The 22,866-nt window shown below is 36.2% G+C and overlaps 1 protein-coding gene across 3 annotated transcripts in view; it reads left to right on the forward strand.

The window, feature by feature from the left end:
- The window catches only part of LOC137420624 (uncharacterized), a 118,168-nt gene that overhangs the window by 79,748 nt on the left and 15,554 nt on the right, over nucleotides 1-22,866 (forward strand). For all 3 annotated transcript variants that reach the window (XR_013622510.1, XM_078772478.1, XM_078772479.1), the window contains exon 6: nucleotides 6,914-7,000. Coding sequence is in view for 2 of the 3 variants with exons in the window: in XM_078772478.1 (XP_078628604.1) it covers nucleotides 6,914-7,000 (87 nt within the window). In the remaining variant the exon portion in view is untranslated. The remainder of the gene's footprint in view (nucleotides 1-6,913; nucleotides 7,001-22,866) is intronic.

The following is a 22,866-nucleotide window of genomic DNA, read 5'->3' on the forward strand; positions in this document are numbered from 1 at the left end:
CATCCCTGGCTCCAAGCTGAACATTGTTCCACTTGAATTACCATTCGTTCCTGTTTCGACATCGGCAGAACATTGTTCCATCTGTTTCAATGCGAGCTTGTTTTGAATATGCCATGTAATACGTTGGACCCAATGATGGCAGTGATTTCTGAGTAACATTGATTCCACGTGATGGTAAACTGTCTGATCTGGCTTTCTAATAGAGATTCACCTTTCATGGAGTCCGATGGGGCCACCACACAGGGGTTATTACACTGGCAACGATACATAGTCAATCCTATAGTTGACCCATACATTGAATTTTATATTTATCCAATTCCCAAAGCAGCAGCCTTTTTAAACTTAGTGTGGTACTGCTATCCGTAGGGCTCGCCGGATGGCCTAGGGGTACTCACACTCACCACTAAGCTGTCTCGCCTGGGTTAGCATCCTGACACAGCTATAAACTGCCATCCCGGTGTTTCACAGGTGATTTATCAATGTGTGTGCCGTCCCTCGGATGGACGTTCAACTGGGTGGCCCGTCTGCTGGCATTAGTTGGTGGACATCAAATTTCCCATGGTGTCCTTCGGGAAGAGGAGGCGAGTTATCGCCAACGCCCTCAACAAATTCCTACCTGATGGACTGCAGGTGGCAAGTGGTCTGGTCTTCTTGAAGGTTCCTTGACACCATGTTACACTGCTTGCTATCCTTCGAGTGGGGTTGCTGTGAGGGCAACAGTTTCTGCATTCAAAACAAATTGGGCAGTTTACTCGTACCTTTCACCTGAGCGACCTTCTTTGAGTACGATGTATGATGAGGCAACCAACATGTGTTAAGAAACAAATTTCTTTCACGTTGGTTGTTATCTCCATTTTCAGGTTTCAGAAGGTGGTATGGAAGCCTCCCAGGTCTCAATGTATCCACCTTCGTGTGTGTGTGTGTGTGTGTGTGTGTGTGTGTGTGTGTGTGTGTGTGTGTGTGTGTGTGTGTGTGTGTGTGTGTGTGTGTGTGTGTGTGTGTGCGCGCGCCATATTTGTGGATATAATATTGTCGCGTTCCCGGGGGTGAATTCACACCCCTGGGGATGAATAGCCGATCGAGCTTACCTCTGAAGCGTTCAGTCAACTATGGTGGATCTTCTTTATACGAGCGAGGAGTAGTGGAGGGTAACGAAGCTTACCTGCATGGCGTATGCGGCACGGGTGGTTTTCCGAATCACCGAGAGATAAACAGGACAGGGCGAGGAATTAAAATGCAACAATAATGGTTTAATAAAAATAAATGCAGGACAATCAAAAGGTAACACTAAATTCTTAAATTGAGGGACACTCCCCACGGACTCGTATACAACACAAGGGGAAAACTAAATGGAAAATAAATGTGTGTGCATTTGGAATGTTAGCGGGTACTCAGCTCCAGTCCCCTTGACCATCCAGGATCGTCACAGGCCCCGCGTCCCTACGCAGGAAAACACGCCCTGGCGCGAAACCTCATTCACCGCCACGCTGACGCAAGTGAGCAATCCCTCGCTCCGTCCTTTTCCCACAATACACAAAGCACCAAGGTCTCTCAAGCGCAAACAGCCACCACAAAGTCAGCCCCAACGAACCAGGGAAAGGATGCGTCCGCTCGCACCAATCGCCCGGACCAAGAGAAAGAATGCGTCTGCCCGCGATCACATCCACGAAGCCAGAGGGAAAAAATGCCGGGACTCAGTCTTTTTGTTCCCTGGTATCGAACGTCATCCGATGACGTCCGCTTGCTACAATCAAAGAGCCCCACCTCGTCGCTTCATCGCCCTGACCAATCATCACCTTTTGGAGCGGGGCGTCACGGCCCTGCTTGCTTGGTGTTGCGATGACTCGGCTGGCGGTATGTGAATGTCCTGGTTCCAGTTACTTTTATATGGTGTTTATAATTGCGTGCCGATCGCTTGGCTGGTAGTGTGTGTGTCATAAGGAACAAGAAAAAGAGCAATCAGAGATTGCAAACCTTCACCAGGATGTATTTTCAGTGGTTTTTTTTAAGGCTTTTGTGTTAAAACAAATATGGCGGCAGAACCACATGACCGATGACGTCATCATTTGTTTTCTAAACGAATTTATTCCTAGATTATGCTCAAGAAATTTCATCTTGATCAGATGAAGTTTTGTACTTGTCGAATTATGACGTCATCATTTAGGCACCTATGACATCATGAACATATTTTATTCCCCATGGAGAGTTCTTTGCAATGAGCCATTTCTCAATTTTTTCTATTCAGCACTTTCGGAGATATAGAGGTGCAAAGTTTTTCCGTTTTTCCAAGATGGCGGCCGAACCACGTGACCAATGACGTCATATTTTTTTCTCCACCACTTCATGCCGACATGGCACTCAAGAAATTGCATCTTGATCGGATGAAGCTTTGTACTTGTCGAATTATGACGTTATAATGGACGCACCTATGACATCATCATTAACATATTTTATTCCCCATGGAGAGTTCTTTACAATGAGCCATGTCTCATTTTTTTCTATTCAGCACTTTCGGAGATTTAGAGGTGCAAAGTTTTTCGGTTTTTCCAAGATGGCGGCCGAACCACGTGACCGATGACGTCATCAATTGGGCACAGTCTATTCCAGGGCAAGACACATATGTGTGTAAGGTTTGGCGATTCTACATGCAATGGTGTAGACATCGTGCTGCAAACAGACAGACAAACAGACAGACAGACAAACAGATGAAAAATCGGTCAGAGACCGAGGACTTGCCGGAATGTACTTTTTTATCGGCCATTTAGGCCAAATATGGCGGCCGAACCATGTGACCGATGACGTCATCATTAACATATATTATTCCCCATGGAGAGTTCTTTACAATGAGTCATGTCTCAATTTTTTCTATTCAGCACTTTCGGAGATATGGAGGTGCTAGGTTTTTCCAAGATGGCGGCTAACCCACGTGACCGATGACGTCATTATTAACATATTTTATTCCCCATGGAGAGTTCATTACAATGAGCCATGTCTCAATTTTTTCTATTCAGCACTTTCGGAGATATGGAGGTGCTAGGTTTTTCCAAGATGGCGGCTAAACCACGTGACCGATGACGTCATTATTAACATATTGTATTCCCCATGGAGAGTTCTTTACAATGAGTCATGTCTCAATTTTTTCTATTCAGCACTTTCAGAGATATGGAGGTGTTAGGTTTTTCGGTTTTTCCAAGATGGCGGCCGAACCACGTGACATATGACGTCATCATTAACAAATTTTATTCCCCATGGAGAGTTCTTTACAATGAGCCATGTCTCAATTTTTTCTGTTCAGCACTTTTGGAGATATAGTGGTGCAAATTTTTTGCCGTTTTTCCAAGATGGCGGCCGACCACGTGACATATGACATCATCATTTACATATTTTATTCCCCATGGAGAGTTCTTTACAATGAGCCATGTCTCAATTTTTTCTGTTCAGCACTTTCGGAGATATAGAGGTGCAAAGTTTTTCCAAGATGGCGGCCGAACCACGTGACTGATGACGTCATCATTAACATATTTGATTCCCCATGGAGAGTTCTTTACAATGAGCCATGTCTCAATTTTTTCGGTTCAGTACTTTTGGAGATATGGAGGTGCAAATTTTTTCGGTTTTTCCAAGATGGCGGCCGAACCACGCGACTGATGACGTCATCATTAACATGTTTTATTCCCCATGGAGAGTTCTTCACAATGAGCCATGTCTCAATTTTTTCTGTTCAACACTTTGAGATATCGAGGTGCAAATTTTTTCGGTTTTTCCAAGATGGCGGCCGAACCACGTGACCGATGACGTCATCATTTGGGCACAGTATATTAGAGGGCAAGACCAATATGTGTGCCAAGTTTGGCGATTCTACGTGCAACGGTGTAGACGCAGTGCTGCAAACAGACAAACAGACAAACAGACAAACAAACAAACGAACAGATCAACATACTTGCCGGAAAATTTTTTCCGGCAAGTAATGAAAAATCGGTCAGAGACCGAGGATTTGCCGGAATTTACTTTTTTATTGGCCATTTAGGACAAATATGGCGGCCGAACCACGTAACCGATGACGTCATCATTAACATATTTTATTCCCCATGGAGAGTTCTTTACAATGAGCCACGTCTCAATTTTTTCTATTCAGCACTTTTCGAGATATAGAGGTGCTAAGTTTTTCGGTTTTTCCAAGATGGCGGCCAAACCACGTGACCTATGACGTCATCATTAACATGTTTTATTCGCCATGGAGAGTTATTTGCAATGAGCCATGTCTCAATTTTTTCTATTCAGCACTTTCGGAGATATGGAGGTGCAAAAGTTTTCGGTTTTTCCAAGATGGCGGCCGAACCACGTGACCGATGACGTCATCAATGGGGCACAGTCTATTCCAGGTCAAGACAAATACGTGTGCAAAGTTTGGCGATTCTACGTGCAACGGTGTAGACATAGTGCTGCAAACAGACAGACAAACGAACAGATCAACATACTGCCGGAATCCTTTCCGGCAAGTAACAAACCAACCGATCACCATACTTGCCGGAATCTTTTCCGGCAAGTAACAAACCAACCGATCAACATATTTGCCGGAATCTTTTCTGGCAAGTAACAAACGGACTCAAATGCAATACCCTCTCCTCTGGCAAGGGTAACAAATGAAAAATCACAGAGGTATTTACATACAGGGAATTAATTACCCTTAAACTCTACCTCATTAACATGGCCCCACCCATCGCCATGGGTACAAAGATACGCTCTTACTGGACACATGGAGCTGACTTAAGTTACTTGAGGGTTTCTTCTTCTTCACGAGAGTCGGAGCACACGACCTCCACAATCCTACCTGGCCCTAAGGTATTTCATTGCCTACCCTCCACAAATGTAACAATATTGTTGCGGATATGAGGACTATTTTTTTTGATTGTGTGTATTATTATTATTGTTTATTCTGCGCCTCCTGCCTCCGGAGCTGTGTAAAGGTCAAAAGGGCGTCCCATAATTAGTCCACAAGCATACACGTCAGCCAATCATAGAATACCCCTGTTCGATAGTTATATCTTATTCTGTGTTTTAGGGTAAGGCTGTGTCTCCCATTCATAGAAGTACTCCATTGCACCAAGTGAAAGAGATAGATTCCCTTCATTCCCACTCCCAAAACTTCCATTCCCCCTTTTCGTCAATTGCCATTCGCATTGCCAACCAACAATTGCCGCCATTGGCCACGAGGCAGGGTTGGGGAAGAAAGGCGGGTCCCCACCTCGTCATAGAGGGGAGGAGTGAGTCAGCCCCACTCAACCAACCACGAACAAGGGGTTGGACTTGGAGAGGGTGTGGAGAGAAACATCGAGGAGGTTCGCGAAGGTTGAGGGGCGGGGCCTATATAACCCGCAGCGAGGGCGTTTCCCCCAGAGATGAGCTTTTACAGAGAGACGAGAGGAAGTCCAAGCGGTTGAGTCCAAGAGAGGCGCTTTGAGTTGAGTCCGAGAGAAGTCCAGAGTTGAGCTGCAGCTCGAGCCACCGAAACTGCATTTACTGCAGCTCGAGCCACCGAAACTGCACTTACTGCAGCTGGAGCCACCGAAACTGCAGCCACAGCAGCGTGAGGCCTGGACGGCAGTTTGTAGCAGGGCCGCGAAGGAGCGGCGGCTGCCCAACGAGTCGATCGGTTGCAGGACCAGTTGGACCTCCCTATCCCGCCAGCCATCCATCTCCCGCCAGTCCTATCATCATTCCCCGCGTGAGTCTGTCCTTGTTTGTTCTGTCCCTGGGTTAATTAAGACTGTAGGTAAGCTAGCGTTGCACTGTGTATCTAATATCTTCTGTAAATAAACGTGATTGCTTTCTTCCTGCTTATATGTGTAAATAATAAATCCAATTACTCTTCTGTACGTCTTCTTCCTCTTTGTATTCGGTCGCTTTAGAGTTTTCTATATTGAGCAGCCGCGGTGCGATACGGCCAACGTTTGGGTGGAATCGGGTTCTAGTCGGGGAATAACTGTTCGGTCGCGGTAATACCACCGCTCGGTAAAATAACATCCTTTAACCGCGTCCGTAACAATATGTTTAAAAATAATAATTATCCAATCCGCTTCTTCAAGGCTATGTTATCCACCCCCTTTCTAAACTAGTGCTTCCTCCTATTCTCGAAAGCTCCTGTCGTGCTTTCACCATTGTAGTTTACCTAATGCACATCCACAGTGAAATGGAACACTCCATGGCCCCAGCAATTTGCCAGTGTGGTACAATCAGTGTTGTACAGTGCATACAGCAATAAAATAATACAGCAAGGTCGAGGGTCCGCCATCGCAAATCCCCACGTTTCCCGCCGGAACCAAGGCTGGAAGTTGGCACAAAGTTCCACCCAGAATTTTTTTTTTTTTATACAAAGTTACACCAAAAAATGCTTGAACACATGTCCATAGTTGCATTTTTTTTTGATACTTGACCTTTTGACAGCAGCCCAAGGGGCAGGGCCAAAATGATACTGCCTTTGCAAATTTGTGCCATGCGGTGATCATAGGTGATCATAAGTACCACGTTTGGTGAATTTCTACGCAACCCTTTAGGAGAAGATGGATGGAGATGGACAGACAGACAGAGCGGATTACAAAGAATTTCTTTTCTTTTTCAAAAAGTGTGGGAATAATAATCATGTACGTGTGGCCAACAACGATTATACTAAGTTATTAATTTTTGAGTGTTTTTATTCCAGTTGCGATTTCACAAGTACTCTCATTCATGAGGACACAAACACTTGCTTTTGATATTTCTGTTTCAATGGAACCGCTATCAACCTATGAATGCCTCGTTTTAGAATTGAATATTTCAAGAGATGTTCAGCAGAGTACACGTGACGTGACGTAAGCAATGTCATGAGTGATTTTCCAATCTGTTCATTCATCTTCCGTTATGTATCTGTTTACAGACAAACCTCTGTGACTGGCAAATCCTGGAATTATCTGAAGCAGCATGCTCCAACCCCAGTGATGTTTTCAATCCGTACATGATAGAGGTGAGCATGAGTCCCGTGTCTCTGCTAAGTCGTAGTTCGAGTTCAAGGAGATTTGTGTAGTTAATTCGTTTTGTGAAATAACAACATTAGGCGTCACATACCTTCAATGGACCTTGAAATCCACCCTAGAGTAACTCCAAAGCACATTATATTTCATGATGCTGCACTATTTTGTGACGCTTAATTAATCAATCGGGTAACAACCCTGAAACTCCTGACGCTAATTTCAGCAGGCAATATAGTACTTAGGTCTTCTAGGTGCAATACACACGTGTACACACGTACACAGATGAACCGAACCAGCCTTAACTCCCGAGGGGATCTCCCAATTATGGTGGTCATTGCGCACGCAGGATGGAAGAGACACCAAGCGTTTAACGACACGAAAACATGGGTTTATACCGAAACCCAAAACCAAGAACGCAACAAAGAAAAGTAACGATAATGATGTGCCATGTGATTTTTTTTAAACAACCTTTAAAATGATTATTTTATTTCAATTGAAGCAAAATAAAGGCGGAGACTGAAAATAACGGAAATGAAGCTGAGGTGAAATTCTACGGGGAGGTACCTCCACACAGACCCAAACCACGCACACGGAGAAAGGTAAGAAAAGATTAGTTCTCCGCCCGGCACTTAGCTGTGGCTCAAAATTGATCCAATGGCGTCGGCATTTGGGGATGTCCCGGAGCCACCAGAGTAGTGTATATATGTTGCTTCTGGGACACTCTCATTTTCCCATTGACTTACATGTTAATTTTTCCCCTCCCTCATTGCCCCTAAACACCTCTATTTCTCTCACCCTGTTCTTTACGAACCTTCTAACCTTTTGACATGTTATCCTTATTCATTAGACCACTTAAACAATGGTCCTTCTGTGTGAACCTGTGATCCTTCTGACCTTATGGACCTTTTAACCTTTTACTCTTAATATCATCTGGTGAATCATCTTTGACCCACTCAAACAACGACCCTACAAATATTTGTTTATGTGTGGGAAATAATTTAATTCTCCTACAACTCTCCTCACCGTCTAATACATTAACAAAAAATATGTTTGAGTTTGGTTCTTTATTAAGATATTTTAACTGAGCTAAGATAAAATGGTAAACCTCCCTCAATGTTCTTGTTTGAGCGCCTCCAGTGCCACATACCATTTTTAAATTAAAGTATATATTTTCCTGACAACCATCAAAGTTTTCCGTCCACTCAAAAATATTTCCATCTTTTTTACCCAATTCACCGGTATTTAAATTAATTCTCTTATTTGTTTTGTAAATTGTTTTACCAGTTGTCTTTTCAATTATACCTATTTGATATTTTTCACATTCGTTATGTTTACCATTTATATACCAAGGTTGATTACACCTCCACTCTTTAGTCTGGTTGGTACTTGGTTCTATCATTGATATAATAGTAAAAAGGCGGCGGTAGCCCGTTAAAATCCCTAACCCCCTTTTTAACTTATCACTTATATACTTATATAACCATAAGGGAGACTATCAATTCCATTTTCTAAAATAAACCTCTTATCATCAAAAGCCCCCAATGCTTTCTTATTCATCTCTTCTGAATATAATTTATGTTTATAACTTCTTATTCCATTAATCTTTCTAAACTCTTCTTTCTTTGTTGTTAAACAGTTATAATAATCCTTAAAGTTTATTGTTTCTTTAATAACATTTTTCTTTACACCTTTTAACTTCTTATCAGTCTTTTCGACGTTATTCACAATGTATTTATAAGCATAAGCCTTAGACCTCAATCCCACAAATTCACTCATAACATTTCCTCCTAATTCATCCTTGAACTTTCCAATCACCTTTTTATTTTTAGAAGAGAACAACTCACTCTCTGGACTGTAATTACTCGTGTCATAGATATTAATGTCTCTTTTCATGTCTGAATAAACATCGTTGGTATTAATTTTCAAAATAAAACTATCTGTATCCATATAAAGTAGATTAACATCATTTTGATATTTCTTCCTCAAGTTATTATAAAAGTAATCATACATTAATGACTTTGATAAATCAAGAATTGTTGTTCCAATATAAATAGGTTTGTTCATTTCAATACTCTCTTTAATCAAATGGATCGCACAAAAGTTCTCAGTAAAGACCTCAGCTCGAGTAAAACTCGGTCTATTAATTAATTTTGATGCTTGTTCCCAAGATGTTGATAGTCTGATATTTTGTCTTTTCCTCACATTCTCCATAGTCTTACCAAAGACCGCATTATTCATCAATTTATAAAAGTCTTTCTCAAAATCTGTTTTTGACTCTGTTCTTCTTTGTGTATTAAAATCAATGTACCCCTTTAACCAATGACTTTGATTGAACTTTAGAACCCTATGGATCTTCTCTACTCTTAGACCTTTTGATAAATATTGTCGCAAATTTCTTTGGTGTAGAACATAATTTTTCTTGTTATATAATGTAGTAAGTAATTTTTCTGTTGATTCACCTATATCAAACGATCGTTGATAATCACTCAACCATTCTTTCTTTGGACTTTCTTTCTCACAAGCAAATGGGAGATCTTTGTGTAGGTTATGGAGTTCCTCTGGATATTTTAAATCAATTTCAAAATAATAACCAACTTTTTCTTCATCCAATTCTTTTTGTGTAGAGATACATACATCTTGTAAAACGTTTTTGTAGTCTTTTTCCTTTACCCATCTAAGTTTTCCATAAGGAAGAGCCTGAGACATTGCCCAGCCATACAGGTTGTTCGCGTCATAGTACATCAAGTAAGAACTCTCTTTCGTTGGATCATAATTTGGAAGATATTTGTTATTTGCTTTTGCGTATCTACTCGAGCAGACTTGTGAAATTCCACCTCTTTTTGCCTTTTCAATCATCAAAAGCATATCAACATCGGTTATCAAATCCAAATCTTGTTTTGTCATTTTCAACATCGCACTCCAGGCCAATCCAGGTGCTGTGTAGTAGTGAGCAGGATCCAATCCATATCCAGTGCGACAAACAGATCTAAAGGCTTCAAATACATCGGCCAACAAAAGCACATCAGTTTTGAGGTACAAATCGTGATACTCACCAAGATTCTTAATGTTATATTTTTTCCAAACATTTTGTGCGTGTACATAATCTTTATCAGATATATGACTATTATTTAATTTGTTATAGAAATTTTCTTTTAAAGGAAGTTGTGTTTCATTGAATCTCTCAAATGAGTCCATATAGTCATAGGGGTAAATTCCCTTTTGTGTTAGAAAATCTTTATCTAAAAAATACTCTGAAAGACATGGAAACTCTTTTAGATTTTGAACCAAGTTAGCCAATGGACTTGCCATGAATTTAAATATATCAAGAAATCTGATATGAGTAATAGGAGATGTGTGAATTGTTTTTGTGAATGAAATGTATTTCTGATCCGTGTTTGGAATTGCTGAGATACTTCCAGAAGTCTTTGAGAGTTCCTTGATAAATAGATGTGTATCATAATGAGCGTTGTTATGAAGAAAGACAGGAATGAAAGAGGGGAGTTGATAATTAATATTACAACTTTGATGAGCCGGACCTCTATATTTACCAGTGAGATGACAATGGTCTCTAACCTTTAGACCTTTACCAATTTTCTCCTCACAAATATGACAGACATTGTTTTTTATAAATTCCCTTTTTTCTTTACTTGTTAAGGACATTGGTTTATTGGTTTCTCTCATTATCTTGGTTAATCGAACACAGTCTTTTTCTAGTCGTTTCACAAACTCCTCTGGGGTATTTGAGCCTCTATACATCTCTAACTTGTTATATTTATCACCAACGGATGATTTGATATAATAACAAAAACCACAAGGAGTATGTTTTTGATATTTATTTGTGTATGATTCTTTTGGATCTGGAGAAGCAGTATCAATTTTTTCTAAAATACTTTCAAAATCAGCATATATAACAAATGGATGTTTTATTGTTTTCTTTTCATCTTTGAATGTGATCTTTGAGTCTTTTTTAGGCATGTTGATTACTGTTGATTTATGTTCACCACAATAATTTGAATGTTTATCTAATCTTTCTTGTGTATGGAAGAAGTTAAGACAACGCATACAAATATATATTTTATTTGTTCTTTTACATACTTGTGGTTTTATTAATTTTGTAATATCTTTGATGTATGTATAATGTGAATTTTCGTCTGAATTAAAATATAGAAGATTAATATGAGTTTGTTTACAACTGTCAGAAAGCTTTAAAACCTGAATGTTGTTTGTTTCGGTTAGACCATAAACATTAACTGATAAATTATTCAACTTTTCAAATTTAGGAATATCATTTAAAGTCATCGGAAACTTTAGATCTTTCGTATTTAATGTATTCTCATATTTTTTATAATGAGATACTCTTTCATCATGAAAATGTGGAGGATGTAAGTGTGCTAGAATAGACCAGAGAAAACATTTATTGTCTTTATTTTTGATATTGATAACTGCTTTTCTATTTTTGATAACACTGGGTAAATCAATGTAAGAAGAAGCTTTTAGAGGATCTGATTTAAGAATATGAATGTCTATGTAAATAATTTTTCCTATATTGAATCCACTTCCTACGATTGAATTATCCACATCTTGCTCTTGTTTAATAAGTTCATCATAGACTCCTGATGTTTTAAAATCTTGATATGAAGATATAAAGTGTGGCTCAGTTCTCATGTATGGTGTATCTATAACTCCTTCGTCCTTTGTCATTTCTAATTTTACTCCCATATAAAATTTAAGTGGTTTCATTTCTTTTAGTGTTTTTTCAATCAACGTTTGAACAGCAGGTTTAACTATTTCTACAGCATCAACTATAGACTCTGGTTCAGGAGGTTTGAAGTTAAAGACTCTTATTTTAATATGTCCTTTGAATGCACCATCAGAGTTTTTAATAGTAAACAATTTTGACAAGTGTTTGTTAGTTTTAAGATGGGCTTTAAACCCCTTCTTGAGGATGGTTGTTTTACAGACCTTACAATGTTTTGTTTTAGGTGGAAGAGGGGAAAGTTTGTTAAGAATGTTGTATGTATGTTTTGCGGTGAGAATATGTTGTTTATAATATTTTACTTCCTTCTCGCAAGTATCACAATAAACCATATTTATAGCGTGAGAAAACGTGGTGTTTTATATATATCGCTGTGCTTAAAATAAAACACTTTTGAGCTTTACAGCTCCGTTTTATATATATCACTGTGCTTAAACTAAAACACTTTTTCACTCAGAATCATCTAAGTCATAACTATCACATGAATACTCAGAATCATACTCAGAGTCATCAATAAAGCTACTCTCATAACTATCATTTGAGCACAAACTATTAGTATCATAACTATCATCTGTGTTCAATGAAATACTATCATCACCATCGTCCGAGTTCAATGAAATACTATCATCACTATCGTCCGAGTTCAATGAAATAGTAAAATCTTCACTGCTGTAATGACTCATATTTAATTAGCAGAAAAAACCTTTCCATCTATACCAATATACTTTCTTTCATTAACGGATTCAATCTCTACATTTTTAATATCAAAAGTTATCTTTAAATAATCTCTAACTATCATAGAACGAAATGACATTTCACCAGAAATATTAACATCATTCATTTTACTTAGATCTACACCCTTTGGATTATTAAAGTAAATACAAATTTCTCCACGAGTATTGTTGATGGTCTTATCATTCTTTTTCAAAGTATCGTGGTCAATCACTTTTTCAAGCTTTGAATAAATTGCCAGGAGTAGAGGAGAAACTTTTGTTAGATTTACTTTAATGGATGTCTTTCCAGGTATAGTTAGAGCTCTTCCTTTAAATGAAATAGAGGGGCTCATGTTATTTTCCATAACTGGTTTTACCCAAAAATTTCCATATTTATCTTTGTTCAATTTAACATCTTTGACATATTTTTCTATATCTTTCACTGAAGTAGAGATTGAGTGAAATTTGTCTTTTGTGCTTTGAAACATTGTATTTATTAATGAATAAACTTGCGTTTAGTTTAAGTAAAAATTTACCATATAAATATGATAAGTTCTGAAGGATATTTAGAATTTCCAGACTCTCCATATGATAAATTAGAGAATTGTCCGGCTTGTGATAGAATAGGGCTTAATAATGAGGGTTCATATAAACAATGTATTTTCTGTGATTTAATTTTAATTAATGATAATAAAAAATATAAAAAAATATATAACTCTTTTAAATTAGAACCAAAAATGAATTACTTTACAAGATTAATAAGAGAGATGAATGTTAAGTATTGTGATGATAATACACCATTTCTTTCAAGGGAAGAGACTATTTGTATTGAGGAAATGTATAAGGGTTTAATGATATTTATTATTCAAAATAATTTTAATGGAAATGTTAATACAAGATACTATATAAATAAAATAATGAATTATTTTGAAATTAAACCCGAACTCAGGATAAAATATAGAGTTTCTAAAATAGCTCAAAAAAAGTTAGATGACTTGTTTTCCAAATATATAAATGAATGATTTTTTACCCGTTTGGGAAAATAAGATAAAATTTAATAACCATAAAAACATTCCAAATTCATTGAGATGTCTAATAGTTGGTTCAAGCGGATGTGGAAAAACCTGTTTACTTTTAAAGATGCTCCTTGGTCCTAATTTTTTAGATTATGATAATTTAATAATTTTTACAAAGTCTAGTTTTCAACCCGAGTATCAACTACTCTCACAGGGTTTTAATGCAGGTCTTAAAAAGGAAGACATTATCGGTTTATTTAAACTTCAAAACAAACTAAATGATTATAATATTGAAGATATAATACAATTATTTTGTGATACACAGAAATCAAAATCGAAACCAAAACCCATAACTTGTATTCTCAGTGATAATACGGATGATATACCTTCACCTCAAGATTTAGATAAATCAAAAAAGAACCTCGTCATCTTTGATGATTGTGTTAATGAGAGAAACCAAACAGTAATGGACAGCTACTATACAAGAGGGAGACATTCTTCTTGTAATTGTATTTATCTTAGTCAGTCATATTTTCAACTCCCTCGACGCTCAATAAGAAACAATGCCAATACTTTTATTTTATTTAAGTTAAATTCAATAGATGTAAATAATTTTTGGAGAGATAATTGCTCTACGTTATGTAGTAAAAAAGAATTTGAAAATTATATGAAACACACGATTGGAAAATATAAATATATTGTTGTGAAACAAGATGAGATATTAAAGGATGTATTTTTATTTTAAACATAATTACATATATAAATGACAACAATTATTATTAACCTTGTGGGTAAATCTGCTTCTGGAAAGAACTTTCATAAATCTAAACTCTTGAATAGTAAAAATGAAAAGATTGTAAGTTTTTTTTAAAAACACCCTATGATTCGTTTTGTGAGTACTACAACCAGAGCAAAGCGACCAGGAGAAGTAGAAGGGAAAGATTATTACTACATTTCAATGGAGGAACATATGCGATTGAGGAACGAAGGTCAAATATTTGAGGAGGTCTCTCTTGGTTCTACAAAATATTCACATTGTAAGAGTGAGTTAAATAAAGTAAAATCTAATGGTCTTGGGATTTTAGAAACTAATCCTGAAGGAATGAGACAAATTATTAAACAATTGTGTGGTGATGGAGTTAAGATTTTATCATTCGGTTTTGATATCGATGAGGAGACTCAACGCAAACGTATGAAAAGCAGAGATACAAGTATTAGTGAAGAAGAAATAACAACTCGTATTAATACCAATAAAGAATTTGATGAAATATTTAAAGAAAAAGATTTATTTCAACACATTTACTATAATGATGAAGAAAAGGAAAATTTTCCCATTGACCTTTACAATTCATTAAATGATATTTTTCAATAAATAAATACAGAAAATGAATACCGAAGAAAGAGAAAGAAAGTTTAAGGAACATCAACAATTAGTTTCAAAAGTTGTTAAACAACAGGAAGAGATAAAGAAGAAACGGAGACAGAAACTAACTGGTGAAGAAGCCTTTGAAAGAAAACAAGAGAAATTCTTTAAACCACTTTTGAAAACTCAACACTCACCTACAGTTCCCACGGTAGAATTTACTCCGAAAAAACTTCAAATGCTCAAAGATTTTAGTCAGATAACAAAACAAGAACTTGGTGAATTAGAATATGATGACGAGGGATTATTTCGGAAACTTGAGCAGGTAAATCAACCCCCTAATTATGTTGTGGAAGCTCTTCAAAACAATGAATATTCGGCGGGTTCAAAAACCAGAGCAGGTCTCATTCCAACAGAAGAACCAGCAGTGTTTCATCTTGTGGAAGAAAAGGTATTGATATTTAATGATGAATTGATGTTCTTGAGTTCTACTCAACCAAATGTTAAATTAACTCAAAGATTAATGTTTCTTCTAACAAACCCCGGATTCAGCGGTTCAAAATATTTTGAGGAACCACTTGATATGGAAAGAGAGGAAGATAGGGTATATATTGAGTTGTTAAATGCACTTGATTATGGAGTTTCTGTTGCTGGTAAAAGTAAGAAGAATGAGAAGGAGAAACATATTATTGATGCTTTAAGTAAGCTTGGTTCGGGTGTTAGTTTTCTTCCAAATGACCCATCACAATTAGTTAATAGGCTATTATTGTTGTTAGGTAGTAAGAAGGCTGGAAACAACAATTGTTTTAATGAATCCTCAGCCATTTTAAATCAGTTGATGAATATGAAAATAATTAATAAATGTCAATACAAAGATATTTTATTAGATATTAAATAAGATGAGAAGCACAATTCTTAGTTTTAATTTCACAACGAGCGATTACACAGCTTCATTCCCTTACCCACTACAACTTGACCCCCTTACCTCATATGAGGCATCTTTATTGTCGATGGAAACTTATAATACCTTGTTTAATATCACAGAGAAAAACAACAAGTTTAGTTATAATCCAGGAAGTGGATATAAAACTATAACCGTTTCACCTGGAGCTTACGAGATTTCTCAAATATCTTCAGAAGTCTCTCGCCTTATGAAAGAAAAAGGTGATGAACCAAAAAATATTGTAATAGATATTCAAAAACACACTTCAAAATCAACTATTAAACTTAAAAATAATTATAAAGTTGATTTCACAATTGAAAATTCGTTTAGAGAGCTATTGGGTTTCTCTTCAAAAAAGATTGAAAATAACGGGACGTTTTACAGTGATAATGTTATCCAAATATCCTCCGGTATAAATTCAGTATTAATTCATTGTGATTTGATTGATGGTGCTTATAACGATGGAATAAGAACAAATACAATATTTTCATTCAGTGCATACTCAACCCCGATTGGTTATAAATTTAATATGGAACCAAAAAATCTTGTCTATTTACCTGTGTCAGGAAAAACCATATACAGAGTAAATTTTAGGATAACCGACCAAGATAATCGTATGATATCCTTTAATGATGAAATTATATCCATCAGAATTCACCTACGTGAAGTTTTTCAATAAATAAATAATGGTTATTGTGAGAAAACACGAGTTGGGAAAATATAAAATAATTACAGGGGAGGGCATGTTCCTTTCACCAGACTATACAAGGTATGTGGGTAGAGGATACTATAAACCTAAGAGACAACGAGGTGTAGGTCATCAATTTCGAAATAAAGGAGATGGGATAATTGATACTCTAATGGGTATTGGTTCAACCATCCTTAAACATAAAGACCTAATTGGTTCAACTGCTTCTGCCGTGGGCTCCGTTGCGGGTGCTATAAAGAGTATAAAAGATGCTCAAAAGGAGTCTCATAAATTACAAGCAATCAAAGAAATAAAAAAAGGTAAAACTCAACTATCTTCACAAGAACGACAAAAAATCATTAAAATACTTGGGTCAGGGTTTCAACAATTTTAATGCTATATAAATACAAGTATGGAAGCGATTGATAGTATCTATGATTTGGATGATACGATTATCATTTCAAACTCCACTAAAAAGGAAGACTATTTTAAGGTAAATGCTATAACAGGAACAGACTGGAATTCAAACGGAACAAAAAGTTTTGAAATAAATAATCAACAAACTTACTTGAATATAGCTGATAGTTTCTTGCTGTGTAAATTTAAATTCACTAAGGCTGCGAATAATACTAATGCTACACTCGTAAATGATTTCTTCTGGAAAATGTTTGACAGTGTCCGCCTGTATATTGGAACACAAGAGGTTGAAGCGGTTGATTATGTCTCTGCTACATCTGAAATGATGAAATTTACACTATATTCGTTTAGTGATAGAATGGGTAAGGGAGCTGTTGAAGGTTTTATTCCTGATATGTCAACGGGCACAAACGCAGACCCTGGTTATAGTCAAAGGAAGTCAATGTATAATGATGACGCAAAAGCTGAGAATAGTTTTACCGTAGCAGTACCTCTGAAAGGTATATTTGGATTTTGTGATTATGATAAAGTTTTGTATGGGCTTAAAATTAGATTTCAACTACAAAGGAATGATAATGTAAATAGATTGCTTTTTGGGGATGAAAATGCTTTTGGAGAAAATAATAAATTTGTTATTAATGATTTGTGTTGGTATATCAGTGAATATACTCCTAATCTTAAAACGGAAGAGATGTTAAATAGAAGACTTAACTCAAAGAAACCGCTAAATGTATCATACCTTAAAAGAAGATGTCAACACGTTAAACTGGAACACACTACCTACACTTGGAATTTGGGTGTTCTTCAAGGAAAGCCACGATACCTCTGGCTCATTTTTTAAAAACCAGATGGAGAGGACGGTACTAATAAGAATAATGCCCTGAGTGATAATGCTAAGGTGAAACAACTTCGGGTTTCTCTTGATGGCACATTTTATCCGCGAGATAGATTGGAAATTGATTGGGAAAAAAATGATTATGCGGAAGCCTACAAGTCCTACCAAAAGGTGTGTGAAAGTAATGGTAATAATGATCCTATTTTGGATATGGTTGCGTTTCAAAAACTTTATACAATCTACGCAATTGACCTGAGTTCTCAAAAGGAAACTATAAAGTCTAATCGAGTGGATACTTCTCTATACATTGAAAGAGGGGAGAGTGAAGAGGTTAATGCATATTGTTTGCTTTTGGAGGAAACAGAATTACAGATTAATACAGATAATGGTGTTATGATTAATATCACATAGGTTTTTTCTCATAAATAAATGGTTGGGGTATATGTTAATCAAATCAATCTTAATAAATTAACATCTTGTATTCAAAATCAAAAGCCTTGTATTATTAATGTTAATACAATTCAAAGAAAAGGAGCTGTAAGAATTGATGTTTTACTCACACACACACAAGTAAAAACACTAAATGATGTTGGATCACTTAAAATTAAAATGACGAAACCTATGTTAAAGAAATATTCAATAGACGAGTCAAGAGGAGGATTTCTCCCGTTTCTAATTCCTTTATTTGCTGGTTTAAGTGCGGCGGGAGCATTGACTGGTGGTATTTCAGCAGCGGTAAAAACTGCTAACGAAAGGAAGGCACAACTAAAAGCTCAAAAAGAATTGGAAAGACATAACAAGGAGTTGGAGAAACAAATTAGTGGAAGTGGTGTAATTGTAGATTTTGCTCAAAAACTTGAAAGTCTACCTGATAAAGCTAGATTGTTGGTTGGAGATATGCTTTCCTCTATCGCTCAAGCGGGTGTTAAACTAACTAAACGGGGTAATGGATTGTATCTTTCTCATAAATAAATGGATAAATGGTTTAAACAATTTGGAAAGAATACAACGTCAAATATAGAACTAGCTAAGTATTGTAAAACACTAAAAATTGATAATGTGGTTATTTGTATGAGAGATGAATTAATACATATAAATAAGAATACAAAGAATATTATTATGAATTTAGACACACAGAATGGTTCTCATTGGGTTTGTATTCATAATAGTCAGGATAAATATTATTTTGATAGTTATGGTATGCCACCACCTGTTGAAGTAATACAATTCTTACAGAATGGTGTTTATCAAACATTTCAAGTTCAAGAAATTAATTCAAAATGTTGTGGTCAATTATGTTTATATGTATTATTTCAACTCAACAATAATGAAAATTTTTATGATATCATTTTTTATCTAATATAAATGACCTATGTTGGAAAAGATGGTTCTATCTTTGGAAAATCCTCTCAGGATATTGATTTATCAAATTATTATACAAAGGCACAGGCTGAACGACAAAAATATAGTGTAAGTAAAAATATTAATATGAAGAATACTTATAAATTAATCAATTATCCAAACCCTACAGATGCGAATGACTTGATTAGATTCAGTGATTTATCACAATATATATCTTTAAAGAAAACAGCACGTTTTGTGAAACAAGTAAAATTTACAACCACAACACCTGGTTATACTGACCATACACCTTTCCTCATTGAATTTAACTACCTGCTTACAATTAAATTTTATAAAGAAGGACATTTAGTTAATATGCGAATTAATAAATGGGGGTATGATATGCCTGATTTAGGGTATAATTGGTCTTTTTCAATAAACATAGAAGACCTACATGATTTAAATCAGTCTCGTAAAGAAGAATATTATCCACTTGGTGAAGATAAGGATTTATGTGGAAGTACAATTAGTAAACAACAAATACGTGATTTTAAGAAAATAAAAATATATGATAGTATAGCGATGGTTCGCATGACAAAGAAGGAAGGTAATGAGATAAGGATAGAAAGCCGAGGAATACAAACCGATTTGGTAGTGGGAAGATGGGGTGGTATTACCTGTCATAATATTAATCTCACATATATTTCTGATACATAAATGGCAGGAAGAAGACTACAAGAGAATTATAATTTTTGTATTCAAGGATACCTACAAGAAAAGGGTGCTCGGTATTACATACCTTATGATTTGGAGCATATACATGGGAATTTTGTCATAAAAAACTGGCCTTATACTGATATTGTTAAACCCACAAATAGAGACTTGTTTAAAATATTAAATAAAAATGAACTTCTCAAAGTTATGAAATATAAAACTCTTTTAGAAATCGTCAACAAATCTTATTGGTATCCTATTATGAGAAAAATAATTATAGATACAAGAATATCTCAAAATCCAGATGAGTATATGTATAATATTCTTTGGGGTTTAAACTCAAGGGTAGCAAGGGATGAGGAAGGAGTTGAAGAAGAGAAGGAGGAAAGAGAGAAAAGAGAGAAGAAGGAAAGGGAGAGGGAGGAGAAGGAGGAGAGGGAGAAAAAGGAGGAGGAGAGGGAGAAAAAGGAGAAGGAGGAAGGAGAGAAAAGGGAGAAGGAGGAAAGAGAAAAAGAAGAAGGAGGAGAGGGAGAAAAAGGAGAAGGAGGAGAGGGAGGAAAGGGAGCAAAGAGAGAGGGAGGAAAAATATAAAAAGATGGAAATCAGTGAGATTCGTAAAAGATTGAGTGTATTACAGCAAATAAATCAATCTCAACGCACCGAAGAGGAAATTAAAGAATTAACAACTCTTATGAAGATAATGGTTTCAAAAATAACAACGTCAATGTCTTCAATTTCAGGGAGGAGATTTAAACGAGAAAGTGGTGAAGAAGAAGAAGGAAAAGATTATGTGATTGATGATGTTGGTGTCATTGACTTTAGTTAGTTTTTATTTGTAAATAAATGGAGGAGAGAGTGAAGGCATTCCTTAGGATTCTTTATGTTTTAAAAATAAAGATTGAAATGTATATGTTGAAAACCAAAAAGGTTTTGATACTCTGTCGGAATTTTTCTGATAAATAAATATGAGTTATTGTCTCAAATGTAAAAAGAAAACTAAATCTAAAAATATCTCTTATGTTAAAGCTAAAAATAATAGAGTTTATCAAAAAGGAATATGTCAAGTATGTGGCTCTAAAAAGTGTCAATTCATCTCTCCTAAAAGAGGAGGAGACATACAAAAGTTTCTGTCAGGAAGTAAATTTACAACAACTGGAATTCCAGGGGAATTACACCTTCCAGGGTATTCTTTCTGTGGTCCAGGAACAAACTTGGATAAAAGATTAGATAAGGCTGACAATCCTAAACCTTGGTCTAAACCTACAAATAGGGTTGACGAAGTGTGTATGAAGCATGATATTGCTTATGGAAATACCACTACGTTGACTGAAAAACATAAAGCCGACAGCGAAATGTTGTATAATTTGTCTTTGATACAAAATCCAACGTTGAGAGAGAAAGTTGATAGGTTTATTGTGAGAAATTTGATAAATGCTAAATTGAAACTTGGTCTTGGTTATTCCTCAAAAAACTATTAGGCTCTAATGATGTCATCAAGACTGAGGAGCTTTTGGCTGAAGAATTACACAAACCTATAATCACAAAGTTTAAAAGAAGGAAGGTTTATTCTAAATACACCGACCACATATGGTCTGCTGATTTAATTGAATTGAATAATGACAGGGGATACAGGTATGCTTTAACCGTTATTGATTTGAGGAGTAGATTTGCCTGGGTTGTCCCTTTAAAAAATAAAAGGGGTGATACTTTAATGTTAGCCTTTAAGCTAATATTTGATCGGGATAAAAGGAAACCAAAGAAGTTATGGACTGATGAGGGAACAGAGTTCTATAACAAAATATTCATGAAATTTCTTAAGGGGAAGGGTATTAAATTATACAGCACCTTTAATGAAGGAAAAGCAGTTGTTATTGAGCGTTTTAATCGTACTTTGAAAGAGAAATTATATAAAAAATTCACAGAACTCGGTTCTCAAAAATGGGTGTATTTAATTCAGGATATTGTAGATGATTACAACAATACAGTTCATTCATCAACAAAATCAAAACCATCAGAAACATTTACAAAATTAGAATATGAAAAGGAGATTAATTTGAGAAAGCCCAAGTTCAAAGTTGGTGATATGGTAAGGATATACAAATGGAAAAGCCATTTTGAGAAAGGTTATACACAAAAATGGACTCGTGAATTATTTAAAATCATTGATGTAATGGATACAGTCCCTTGGACCTACAAATTATATGATTTAAATGGAGAAGAAATCTTGGGTTCATTTTACTCGCAAGAATTACAAAAAACACAAGTAAGCAGATAATACCCTTGAAAATAATAAATAAATAAATAAAATGTAATGGGGATACGTTTTTATATCTGTGAACCCCAAACACAGAATCCCACAACTTTTTAGTTGGGGCTTAACTTTTGTGTGTGTATAATGGGGATACGTTTTTAAATCTGTGAACCCCAAACACAGAATCCCACAACTTTTTAGTTGGGGCTTAACTTTTGTGTGTGTATAATGGGGATACGTTTTTAAATCTGTGAACCCCAAACACAGAATCCCACAACTTTTTAGTTGGGGCTTAACTTTTGTGTGTGTATAATGGGGATACGTTTTTAAATCTGTGAACCCCAAACACAGAATCCCACAACTTTTTAGTTGGGGCTTAACTTTTGTGTGTGTATAATGGGGATACGTTTTTAAATCTGTGAACCCCAAACACAGAATCCCACAACTTTTTAGTTGGGGCTTAACTTTTGTGTGTGTGTGTATGTGTGAGTGAGTCATAATAATATACAAACCCTAACCCAACCCCAACCCTAACCCAACCCCAACCCTAACCCAACCCCATCCCTAACCCAAACCCATCCCTAACCCAACCCCATCCCTAACCCAACCCCATCCCTAACCCAACCCCATCCCTAACCCAACCCCATCCCTAACCCAACCCCATCCCTAACCCAACCCCAACCCTAACCCTCACATTCAAAATCCCAACCCTAACCCAACCCCATCCCTAACCCAACCCCATCCCTAACCCAACCCATCCCTAACCCTCACATTCAAAATCCCAACCCTAACCCAATCCCATCCCTAACCCAACCCCAACCC

Source organism: Myxine glutinosa, chromosome 2, assembly GCF_964187855.1.
Source record: "Myxine glutinosa chromosome 2, kmMyxGlut1.1, whole genome shotgun sequence".
Lineage (NCBI taxonomy): Eukaryota > Metazoa > Chordata > Myxini > Myxiniformes > Myxinidae > Myxine > Myxine glutinosa.